Consider the following 12,233-nt stretch of genomic DNA (forward strand, 5'->3'; position numbering starts at 1 on the left):
CCTCCTTTTCAGCGGTGTTATAACTTCAAACAGTCACTAAACGAGGAATGCCCGTATCCATTTGAAGCTGGCCTTTCCTATTCTCTCTCCAGCTACATTTTCTCAAACAAGAATACTCAAGCAGCTGCCTGACAATCCAGCTTAAATTCCATTTTGGAGGATTATTCACCCTTTATCTTTATCTGGGGGCAGGATATCGGGATTAGCAGGGACTTAAGAACCCTGAAAAGGGACACTGAAGATGCTTTAATGGCCGGTAATACGATCCCCCCCCCTCGCTAACATCCCCTTTTGAAAGGATAAAAGCCACACTGTGTGAAAGCACCACAACTTCTCGGCATCCGATAAGGGGTCGGCTTAATTCCCACTCAACCTTCTCAGTCTCAGCCCCTGGAATCTAACTTGTTTGTGCACCAGCTTTTGACTTGCTTCTTCCAAAATGCCTCAAAACAATTTGGTGTGCTTTTGTAACTCTTTAAAGCAGCCGCCTCTTTCTGCAAAAGCGGGGGAGGCGGATGCTACAGAAGAACAGAGTTGGAAGGGGCCTCGGAGGTCTTCTATTCCAACCCCCTGCTTGGGCAGGGGACCCTATACAATTCTGGGCAGATGTTTGTCCAATCTCTTCTTAAAAGCCTCCAGTGATGGAGGGCCTACAACTTCTGGAGGCAGGTTGTTCCACTGGTTAATTGTCCTCGCTGTTAGAAAATTTCTCCTTAGTTCTAGGTTGCTTCTCTCCTTGATGAGTTTCCATCCGTTGCTTCTTGTCCTGCCTTCTGGTGCTTTGGAGAATAGGTTGACCCCCTCTTTTTGTGACAAAGATTGGAAAACTGCTATCATCTCACCACTGGTCCTTCTTTTCACTAGACTGTCCAATTCTCTAAACGATTCAGAATAACAGAGTTGGAAGAGACCATGGAAGTCTTCTAGTCCAACCCCCTGTGAGCCTCGTTCTTTGGCTAAGTTCTTGCAGGAAAAAGCCGTTTCTCAAGTCCCTTCCTAGCCAAAACAAGCCTCCAGAGCTCGCTCATATTGAGAGCAATCCTGCAAAAACAAGGATGACAAAGGACAGCACAGTTAGTTCTGAAAATGAAATCCTTCAAGTGTGGAATTCTCTGCCAAATAATTTTAAGTCAATGAAAGCACTTGGCATTGCTTTTCTTACTTAGTTTGGATCACCTTATGCTTGTGAGAAGCTGTTTTCAGCTTTGAATTATATCAAATCTGACAGCAGAAACAGACTAACAGATGACCTGAGTGCTGCATGTGTTGCTCTCAAACTTACAAAGTATGAGCCAAGGTTAGACAAATTATCAGCATGCATACAACAGCAAAAAATCACATTAATTGTTCAAAAGCATGCCAAATGCAAACTTTTACCTTTCAATAAAAAGTTGTTTGCATCATTGAAAGCTTTGCTATTGTGTTTTTCTTTTAAGACAAAAGACGTTAATGTATGAGTTGTTTTTTTCTAAACTAAAACCTCCGCATTCAGGTTAAATTGCCGTGTTGGCACTTTGCGATAAATAAGTGGGTTTTGGGTTGCGGTTTGGGCACTCGGTCTCTAAAAGGTTCACCATCACTGCCCTATTCCATTCTAGGAAAGTGGCTGTCCAGTCTCTTCTTAAAAACCTTCAGTGATGGCAAGTTGTTCTCACTTGGGGTACCATGTAGTTCCATTATAGACTACATGTTGAGTGTGGTTGGTTACCCAGTTACAAATCCATCTGGTGGTGATGATGCTATCTAGCCCACATTTTTCTATCTTATCAAGAAGTAAGATGTGGTCAACTTTCATGTCTAAATAGGGACTAGAACTCACCGTCTCCTGGTGATTGGCCCAAAGTCACCCAGCTGGCTTTCATGCTTAAGGTGGGACTAGAACTCACTGTCTAGTGGTGATTGGCTCAAAGTCACCCAGCCTACTTTCATACCTAAGGCAGTACTAGAACTCACTGCCTCCTGGTGATTGTCCCAAAGTCACCCAGCTGGCTTTCATACCTTAAACAGGACTAGAATTCATCTGCTTTCTAGCCTGAAGCCTTAACCACTAAACCAATCTGGCTACTGGCAGTTTTCATGTTTTCATGTCTCTTATTGGTTTTTAATCATTGTAAGCCCCCCTAGGATCAACTCCCAGCAAGATGGGCAGCATATAAATGGAATAAATAAACAAACTGGGATCTCTGTCACCAGCTTGCCTTTGCTTGTGTGGGAAGTTGACCCACCCCCAGAGAAGGAAATATTTTGGCGTTTATTAAAAAGCAGAATATTATATTTCCCCAAAGGATGTTAAAGGCAGAAAAGCCATCCCAGGTTTTCTTAATAGCCCCAAGCAGAAACTAGGCAGAAACCAGGTCTGTAGAAATGCATGTGTGATAATCCTTTCAGAAAGATTGGAGCCTCGAAGCTTAGAGCTGATGGGATTAGAAAGACAAAGATCCCTAGAACCAACAACCCCTCATCCCCCCAAAAAATCCAACACAGGACATAGTCATCAGCCCCAGCCCCAGGAAAGCAGGACATGACCTTTAGGACATAATAGGATTAACCCACCACCATCAGAATACCAAAACGGACACTCTCGAAAGCTCAGGTCAAAGTTCAAGAAGGCATGAAAGCCCACCGCTCCCTGCTCCATGTGGTCAGCTGCTCCAGAGCATCTTGTGGTTCTGCTCTTCAGAAAACTACAACCTTCTTTCTGAAGCAGTCTCCACTTTGTTACTTCCCGGCTTGGACTGGACCCTGATGAAGATTTTTCTTTCTAGACCTGGGTCTAGACCTGGGCAACCTTGGCTCTTTTATGACTCGTGGACTTCGTGGACTTCAACTCCCAGGATTCCTGAGCCAGCATGGCTCAGCTTGGAAACCTCTCCCTTTCCCCTCAGCAGGGCTGGCTGAGGAATTCTGGGAGTTGAAGTCCACGAGTCGTAAAAGAGCCGAGGTTGCCTACCCCTGGTCTAGAGTATGGTGTGAGTCTCATTTTGGATCTTTTTGCCACCTTTTGGTCTCATTCCTGCTCACCCTTCGTCTTGCTTTATTTTTCGTATATGTGTTTTAGTTGTGAGCCTTCCAGAGTCACAGGCAACCAAGGAGGCACCAAATTTAAAGCACAACCACGATGACAACAACAACAACAACAACGTGCAAGAAACACGGCTTTGGGTCAACCCTATCTTTAACTTCACATCCTGAAGAAAAGTGTTGTTGTTGTTTTTTCTTCAGCTGCAGCTGAAGAGCTGGTTTGGACTCAGGTGTTGACCATCGGTGCTGGGATGGATAAATTTAATTCAGGAATATATCGGCCCCTCCAACAGAGAGATCCTCCAGACAAAGTCCTGACTTTTAAATTCTGGAGGGTTTTGGGGGGTTGTTGTTGTTTTTTTAAAATTGGAGGGAAAATTTCTCTCGGACATGGGGATAAGCTTATTGCATTTCTTTCTTAAGAGTGCGGAGTGGCTGGTTTCTTGAAGACAATGGCTGGCAGAGCTGAAGAAAATGTTTTTTTTTTTTTTTTAAAGGAAAGGGACGATTAAGCTCTCACATCCAGGGTGTTAACAGCACCATCAGGTTCAGGTTGACGAGACGGAGATCACCTGAGGAGGGAAGATCCCAAGGTCACTTTGGTTCCAGAGAGCAGATCCCAAGACTATGCCCTGAGACCCCTTTTCTCCTTCCCTCCCTCTCTTCCTTTTTTCTTCCCTTTTTCTTCCTCTCTCCCTCCCTGCCTCCCTTCCTCTCTCATCCTTTTTTCTTCCCTTCCTCCCTCCCCGTCTGCCTTCCGTCCTTCCTTCCTTCCTTCCTTCCTTCCTTCCTTCCTTCCTCTTCCTGCCTTTTTGATCTTTTCCTCTTTTTTGTTACTTCATATTTTATCTTTTAGAGGAACTTAATAAAATTAGTTTTTTTAAAAGAGAGAGAGAGAGAGAGAGAGAGAGAGAGAGAAATGATGCCGAGGTAAGAAACAGGTTCTCTTAAATCTTTTCCCAGATGCATTGCCTGAGTCACGTACGTCTGTGTGTGTGTGTGTGTGTGTGTGTGTGTGTGTGTGTGTGTGTGTGTAGGAGACAAACTAGTTTGTTTTTTCTCAACAGCAAGTTCTTTTACTTGGATGTGGCACAGATCTGGGGCAATGGGGGGGGAGAGATTCTGCCCATAGCACTCAAAGCAGCCTGACTCCCCGCAAGGGTGGGTGGTCTCTGATGGGGGAAGACCCCTTCTGTCTCCCTACCGACAGCCTACCAAAGCTCCCAGGTTGTGCCCAGCTGACCAGGGTCTTCTCAACGTGGCCTTTGTCCCTGCTGCGTAAGGCCACCTGACGCAGCGCAAGCTGGGTGGTGTGGGTGCCAGAGGGAGCAAGTGCGCAAACAGTGTGCCTTCGGACACACAATAGGGACAGTGAACACACTGCTGCCGTATCGTGTTATCAGGATCTGGGATCTGTCTCCGGCTCGGAGCCAAGTTCACGTAACCAGAAGGAAACCCAGGTCAGCAAACCCGGCTCTGAGAAAGATCCTCTGCTGAGGGTGGGACCTGGCAGGACGCAGGGGCAGCTGGGGGAGGGGAGGGGAGGGAGGATGAAAGGAAAAGAGGGGAGGGGAGGAGAAGAGAGGAGGGGAGCAGAAGGGAAGGGAAGAGGAAAGGAGAGGAGGAGAAGAGGGGAGGAGAGGATGAAAGAGGAAAGGAAGAGGAGAGGGAGGGGAGGGGAAGGAGAAGGGGAAAAGAGGAGGGGAGGGGAGCAGAAGGGAAGAGGAGAGGGGAGGGAGAGAGGAGGAGGAAAAGAGGGGAGGGGAGGAGAGGATGAAAGAGGAGGGGGAGAGGAGAGGGAGGGGAGGGGAAGGAGAAGGGGAAAAGGGGAGAGGAGGAGAGAGGAGTAGATGGGAAGAGGAGAGAGGAGGAGGAGAGGGGGGGGAGGAGAGGATGAAAGAGGAGGGGGAGAGGAGAGGGAGGGGAGGGGAAGAGAAGGGGAAAAGAGAAGAGGGGAGAGGAGTAGAAGGGAAGAGGAGAGGGGAGGGAGAGAGGAGGAGGAGAGAAGAGGGGAGGAGAGGATGAAAGAGGAGGGGGAGAGGAGAGGGAGGGGAGGGGAGAGGAGGAAGATGGCTCCACGGGTACTGGGCGAATAGTCTGATGGCCCTTCTGGGTGCGCCAAGGGTGTGCAATTGGTGGGAGTGGTGACAGGGCAGGGAGCTGATGTGTGTTTGCATATTTGAATGGGTTGTAATGTGTTCACACGTGAAACTGTGTGTTTGCCCTGACAGCTGTTGGTGCCAAAGGGCTGCAGAGTGCCCTGTTTCCCCTCCTAGGGATGGGTCGTGAAGACATGGAGAGGTTCCCAGTCCTGGGTCATGGCTCTTGGTTTGGGGAAGGGGGCTGTTCTTGGGATGGAGGGTAGACGCAGGCCACAACTTTATGGAGGTGTCCAGCAGGAGGAGACCTGGTAGGAGACAGGGAGAGGGTCGCCTTTAGGAACCATGGAACTGCTTCCCAATCCTTCTCTTGATCTCAGCTCCGTTGTCCTGTTAGTGGACCTTCAATGGCCTTCTCCTCCCTCTGCTGCTACTGGGCACCCTCGTCCATCAGGTGATTGTTGATGAGATGACCATCCTGGCATGTATTACCAAAACCTGTTTGGGTTGTGAAGGAGAGGATTGCCCTCTGTAAAATTTGCCCAGCTGGCATCAACCAAGAGTCCAGGAGAGGGACAGGAGTGGTGATTCTGACTAGGGCATCTCTTAATGGCTTTCAAGCACCTTGAAAAACATCTCCATCACTGCAGTTTTTAAGAAGAGACTGGACAACCACTTTTCTGAAAGGGGATAGGGCCTCCTGCTTGAGCAGGGGGTTGGACTAGAAGACCTCCAAGGTCCCTCCCAACTCTGTTCTTCTGTTATCTCATGAAGAGGAGAAGAAACCAAATGGACTATCCTCTCGTCAACATTACAGCTCCACCTCCCCTTCCTTAGCATCCCTGATTCTCAAGGTGCTAATTTCAGGCATGAAGGACCCATAAGTTCATCCAGCTGGCCTTCATCCGTGGTTCTCAAGGTGCTAATTTCAGGCATGAAGGACCCATAACTTCATCCAGCTGGCCTTCATCCGTGGTTCTCAAGGTGCTACATCCTGGCGCTGTGGACAGGAGTCCCTCCAGAACCCCATCATGGTCCTGCTGAAACCTCAAGAGAGGCAAGTCCAAAACAAACTCAAGAAATGCAGAAGAGGAAATGGGAATATTTTATTTGAGAAACGTAGGCAGAATTACCTCTAAGTCCCTAATGAGCTGCTATTATTGAGAGTAAGACACAGCAGTGTAGAAGTTTCCTGGGCAAAGAAGGAAGGAGATCCCTCAGCCAGCAGCACCAAATCGGGTTTTTTAGGCATGGAGCGATTGTATAAATTTGTATCAATTTGCAATCTGCTTCCCAATTAGTCAGAGCTCGTAGTGATTTACGCACAGACAGACAAAAAAAAGTGAATTATTAAGAGACATTGAAGGAGGCTGCCTTTATCTTCTGAGTTGGCAGATAAATTTGGCCGGGTTCGTTCCAAGGCGGTGATTCAACGGTTGAATGAGCAAAGGAGGGACGTGTTGCACGTTTTCCCTTCTCACAACTTGATTGCTTTGCACTGTTTCTTCACTTCCTCTTCCATCTCCTCCGAAGTGTAAGCCTCAACCTCCTTATACATGATCAGCAGATTCTGCAAATGGTGAAAAAAGTGTCCTCATCACCTCATTCACAAACCAGCAGCCCTACATAATGGCGGTCCTTAACACGACCCAGTGTGTGTGTGTCTGTCTGTGTGTGTGTGTGCCGGGGGGGGGGGAGGAACAGCTTGCCTCCAGAAGGTGTGGGTGCTCCAACACTGGAGATTTTCAAGAAGAGACTGGATAGCCGTTTGTCTGAAATGCCTGAGCAGGGGGTTGGACTAGAACAGACATGTCAAACACAAGGCCCGGGGGCCGGATCCGGCCCGCAAAGTGGTTTCATGTGGCCCGCAAAGCCATCCTGGAAACAGTGAGGGAACGGCCCCCACTGCCTTGGCCCTGGCCCAGAGACCCTCCTTCTGCCAGAGACCCCCAGATCTGTCTCACTCCTGCCCAGGCCCCCATAGGCACCCTTGATGCCAACGATGTAGAGCTGGCCATGCCCACCCAGTAGGGCATACGCAATCTAGCCACGCCCACCCAGTAGGCCACGCCCACCCAGGCCACACCTACCCGGCCCCTTGAGGGCAACTGCAATGCTGATGCGGCCCTCAATGAAATTGAGTTTGACATCCCTAGACTAGAAGACCTCCAAGGTCCCAACTCTGTTCTCTTCTCCAAAGCACCAGAAGGCCAGACAAGAAGCAACGGATGGAAACTCATCAAAGAGAGAAGCAACCTAGAACTAAGGAGGAATTTCCTGACAGCGAGGACAATTAACCAGTGGAACAACTTGCCTCCAGAAGCTGCGTATGTTCCAACGCTAGAAGCTTTTTGGACAACCATTTGTCTGAAATGGTATAGGGTTTCCTGCCTGAGCAGGGGATTGGACTACTAGAACAGTGTTTTTCAACCACTGTTCCGCGGCACACTAGTGTGCCGCGAGATGTTGCCTGGTGTGCCGTGGGAAAAATTGAAAAGTAATTATAAAATACTTTCTTTGTGTTTATTTGATTCCTATTCAAGAGAATTACTTTATATATAGTCAATATAGGCACAGAGTTAAATTTTTTAACATTTTCTAATGGTGGAGTGCCTCGTGATTTTTTTCATGAAACAAGTGTGCCTTTGCCCAAAAAAGGTTGAAAAACACTGTACTAGAAGACCTGAATAGAACAGAGCTAGAAGGGACCATGGAGGTCTTCTAGTCCAGCCCCGTGAAGCAGGAGAACTTAAACCATTTCAGACAAGTGACTGTCATCTCTTCTTAAAGACCTCCAGTGATGGAGCGCCCACGATTTCTGAAGGCAACTTCTGTTCCAGTGATTAATTGTCCTCACTGTCAGGAAGTTCCTCCTTAATTCCAGGTTGCTTCTCTCCTTGGTGAGTTTCCATCATTGTTTCCCCTCCTGCCCTCTGGGGCTTTGGAGAATAATTTGACCCCCTCCTCTTTGTGGCAGCCCCTCAGACACTGAAATACTGCTGAGGTCCCTTCCAACTTGGTTATTCTGGTGAGCCAGAAGTTCAGGTGGAGAACTGCCCAAGACCCTCACCCCAGCTGCATTGCTCGGAATCTGGTCTAAAAGGTGAAGGTTTGGGGCGAGGCGAGAACCTTCATAACTTGTCATTCTGGTGACTTCTGTGTCCTCTCCCCATCTACTGGCCTCCAGGAAGGTTGAGTCTACTGCCGTCACCTCCCCTTCCAACATTTCTGGAAAGGACCCACGCTTCAAGGCTAGTGGAGGATTCCCCTGGCCTCCCCTCCTATTGGGTGCAAATCTACACCTTGGGCACCGCTCAAGAGACAAGGGAAGTCTCCTCGCCAGAAGTGACCTCCAGCATCCTGGACAAATGCTTCCTGTTCCTCCCCTCAGGACTGATTCCAAGAGGAATTCGTGGATGTTTGCAAATTGAGGATCCTGTCCGATGCTTGGGGGAGTTGCCAGATCCAGCTGGGAGGACTTGTGCGTCTTACACACCTATGTGTGTACTCTCCGTTCTTAGGTCTGTTTGCATTATTCAGGGGTCCACCCCTACGCCTCCTCCTCGACTTACAATCATTTGTTTGGTGACTGCTCAAAGTTATAGCCACAATGAAGAACAGAATGACGGCCATTTTGCACACTGAAGACCGTTGCAGCATCCCCAGGGTCATGTGATCAAAATTTGGAGGGTTGGCAACTGACTCATATGTATGAGGGCCGCAGTGTCCCAGGGTCGCGAGATCCGCTTTTGCAACCTTTCGACAAGCAAAGTCAACCAAGATTCCCTTAACAAGCATGTTACTAAACAACTGCAGCGATTCACATCACAACGGAGGCAAGGAAGGTCGTAAAATGGGGCAAAACTCTCACTTAACAACTGTCCCGCTCAGTAACAGAAGTTTTAAAGCTCAATTGTGGTCATAAGTCGAGGACTACCCATATCGATGTCAATCACAGCTTTTTACACTCAGAATCAGCTGGCTGAGGGCTGGACTAGAAGACCTTCAAGGTCCCTTCCAACTCTGTTCTGTTCTATTCTGTTCTGTTCTGTTCTACAATCTATTCTATTCTACAATCTATTCTGTTCTGTTTTATTCTATTCTACACTCTATTCTATTCTATTCTATTCTATTCTATTCTATTCTATTCTATTCTATTCTATTCTATTCTATTCTATTCTACAATCTGTTATTTATATTCTATTCTGTTCTGTTCTGTTCTACAATCTATTGTATTCCATTCTACTATTCTATTCTATTCTGTTCTGTTCTACAATCTGTTATTTATATTCTATTCTGTTCTGTTCTGTTCTGCAATCTATTGTATTCCATTCTATTCTGTTCTGTTCTGTTCTGTTCTATTCTATTCTATTCTACAATCTCTTATTTATATTCTATTCTGTTTTGTTCTGTTCCATTGTATTCTATGCTACAATCTTATTTATATTCTATTTTGTTCTGTTCTGTTCTGTTCTACAATCTATTAGATTCCATTCCATTCCATTCCATTCCATTCCATTCCATTCCATTCCATTCCATTCTATTCTATTCTATTCTATTCTATTCTATTCTATTCTATTCTATTCTATTCTACTCTATTCTATTCTACAATCTGTTATTTATATTTTATTCTGTTCTGTTCTGTTCTGCAATCTATTCTATTCCATTCCATTCCATTCCATTCTATTCTCTATTCTATTGTACAATCTATTTCTATTCTATTCTATTCTATTCTATTCTATTCTATTCTATTCTATTCTACAATCTGTTATTTCTGTTCTATTGTGTTCTATTCTATTCTATTATTCTATTCTATTCTATTCTATTCTATTCTATTCTATTCTATTCTATTCTATTCTATTCTATTCTATTCTATTCTATTCTATTCTACAATCTGTTATTTATATTCTGTTCTGTTCTGTTCTATTCTACAATCTCTATTCTATTCTGTTCTGTTCTGTTCCGTTCCGTTCCGTTCTGTTCTGTTCCATTCTGTTCTGTTCTATTTTTTGTTGTCTTCCTTGAATGGCCCAAATAACTGCTAGCTTGGAACCCACTAGATGGACTAAGGAGGCATCTACACTTTTGAACCCCTGTTGGGGTGTCTGTGTGGGGAGGGCAGGATGGAAGCTCTTCCCTATTAAGGCTGCCTTTTGCAACTGACTGGTGGCTGAGTTTGTCAATGCCAATGGGATTACTCTTGGTACTTCTTTCGATTTCTATTTGTATGTTGTCTTCTCCAATTATAATCGTTATTGTTAACTGGTAATTGTCAACTAGCAGTTATTAATTACTAATTGTCAATCGTCAATCATTAATTATTAGTTATGCTTCATCCAAATGGAGTCTAAGGTCTTTCTTTCCTGAGGGATCAGACAGGTGTGTGTGTGTGTGTGTGTGTGTGCGCGTGTGTGTGACACAACCATTCTTCCACCCCAATGCAGATACCCCTTATGTTACAACCACCACCCTCGAGCCCAAAGTTTTGGTCGGTAAGTGAGGCCGTGGTTAAGAGAGTTTTGCCCCGTTTTTACGGCTTTTCTCGCCGCGTCCCAAAGCCGCTTCTTCACGAGGTAACCGGACTTTCTGGAAGACGAAAAGAACGAGAAAAAGAAAGAGAGAAAGCAAGAAAGCGCAGCTGCCTCGCGAAGAGGCCTCTCCGGGATAACGGCGACCTGCATGGCGGAGCATCCCCACAGCCTTTTTCTCGGCACCGTCCTTAAATGAGTCGCGGCAGGGGTTCAGCGGGCAACCCGGTTGTTAAGTGAGTTTGGCTTCCCCGCTGGCTTTGCTCGTCAGAAGGGGATCCCAGGGCCCCAGGGAACACGGCCACCGTCATAAACACGAGTCAGTCGCCCAGCGTACTCAATGTTGATCACGTGACCCCGGGGGAAACTGCCACGGTTGCCAAGAGGACAACGGTCAGAAGTCCCTTTGAGCGGTCACTAAACGAACCGCTTGTAAGTCGAAGACAACCGACGCAAGCAGGCGAGTTTGCATCTACTCACGTCCTCAAAAACGAGTTCGATGTCGTCTGCGGTGTTTGTGGCGTTTGTGAGGCTGAGAAGAGGCACCTGGGCTTTATTCAGGAAATCTGCAAGAGAAGAAACACCCGCTGGATCCGTCTCTCCTTCCCCAGTCAAAGACAACCCGCCCCCCCGTCATTTCCTTCCAGGGAGGGGTTCCCTCCTGTGATTCTGGAAGGGTCTCCTGCCTGAGCAGGGGGCTGGACTACATGACCTCCAAGGTCCCGTCCAACTGCTGCATTTTGATTCTACACAGGATAGTCTTGTGGGCAGGAAAACAAAAGGGAGAAGTTGGAAGGCTGAGCGAACCTTGAAATGATCAGAGTTGAACTCCTGCCTGTGGGCAGAGTTGGCCTGCAATACCACATCTGAGCACTGCAGCAGAGGAAGGAGAAGGAAAAGGGGAGGGAGGGAGGGAGGGAGGGGGGAATTAGAAAGAAAAAGAAAAGAAAGGAAAATGAGAAGGAAGGAAGGAATGGAGGGAGGAAGGGAATAAGGAAAGAAAAAAAGGAGAAAGAAGGGAGGGAGGGAGGGAGGGAGGGAGGAAGGAAGGAAGGAAGGAAGGAAGGGAAGGAAGGAAGGAAGGAAGGAAGGAAGGAAGGAAGGAAGGAAGGAAGGAATGGAGAGAGGGAGGAGGGAGGAAGGGAATAAGGAAACAAAAGGAAAGGGAAGGAAGGAAGGGAGGGATAACGAAAGAAAAGGAAAGGAAGGAAGGAAGGAATGGAGAGAGGAAGAGAATAAGAAAGAAAAGAAAGGGGAAGGAAGGAAGGAATGGAGGGAGGAGGAAGGGAAGGAAGGAAGGAAGGAAGGAAGGAAGGGAGGGAGGGAAGGGAGGGAGGGAGAGGGAATTAGGAAAGAAAAAGAAAGGGAAAAGGAAAATGGAGGAAGGAAGGAAGGAATGGAGGGAGGAAGGGAAGAAGGAAAGAAAAGAAGGGAAGGAAGGAAGGAAGGAAGAAAGGAAGGAAGGGAAGGAAGGAAGGAAGGAAGGAAGGAAGAAGGAAGGAAGGAGGGAGGAAGGAAGGAAGGATGGAGAGAGGAAGGAATAGGAAAAGAAAAGAATAGGAGAAGGAAGGAAGGGAAGGAAGGA

The 12,233-nt window shown here is 47.0% G+C and overlaps 1 protein-coding gene across 1 annotated transcript in view; it reads right to left on the bottom strand.

Moving 5' to 3' along the window:
* Window positions 1–6,202: 6,202 nt before the first annotated feature.
* The window catches only part of LOC308665679 (BPI fold-containing family B member 6-like), a 42,484-nt gene continuing 36,453 nt past the window's right edge, over window positions 6,203–12,233 (bottom strand). Inside the window, exon 13 of the mRNA XM_081323813.1 lies at window positions 6,203–6,690. Within this exon, the coding sequence (XP_081179939.1) occupies window positions 6,598–6,690 (93 nt within the window). The 3' untranslated portion in view covers window positions 6,203–6,597. The remainder of the gene's footprint in view (window positions 6,691–12,233) is intronic.

Source organism: Vipera berus (genome assembly GCF_964194415.1).
Source record: "Vipera berus genome assembly, chromosome: 3".
Lineage (NCBI taxonomy): Eukaryota > Metazoa > Chordata > Lepidosauria > Squamata > Viperidae > Vipera > Vipera berus.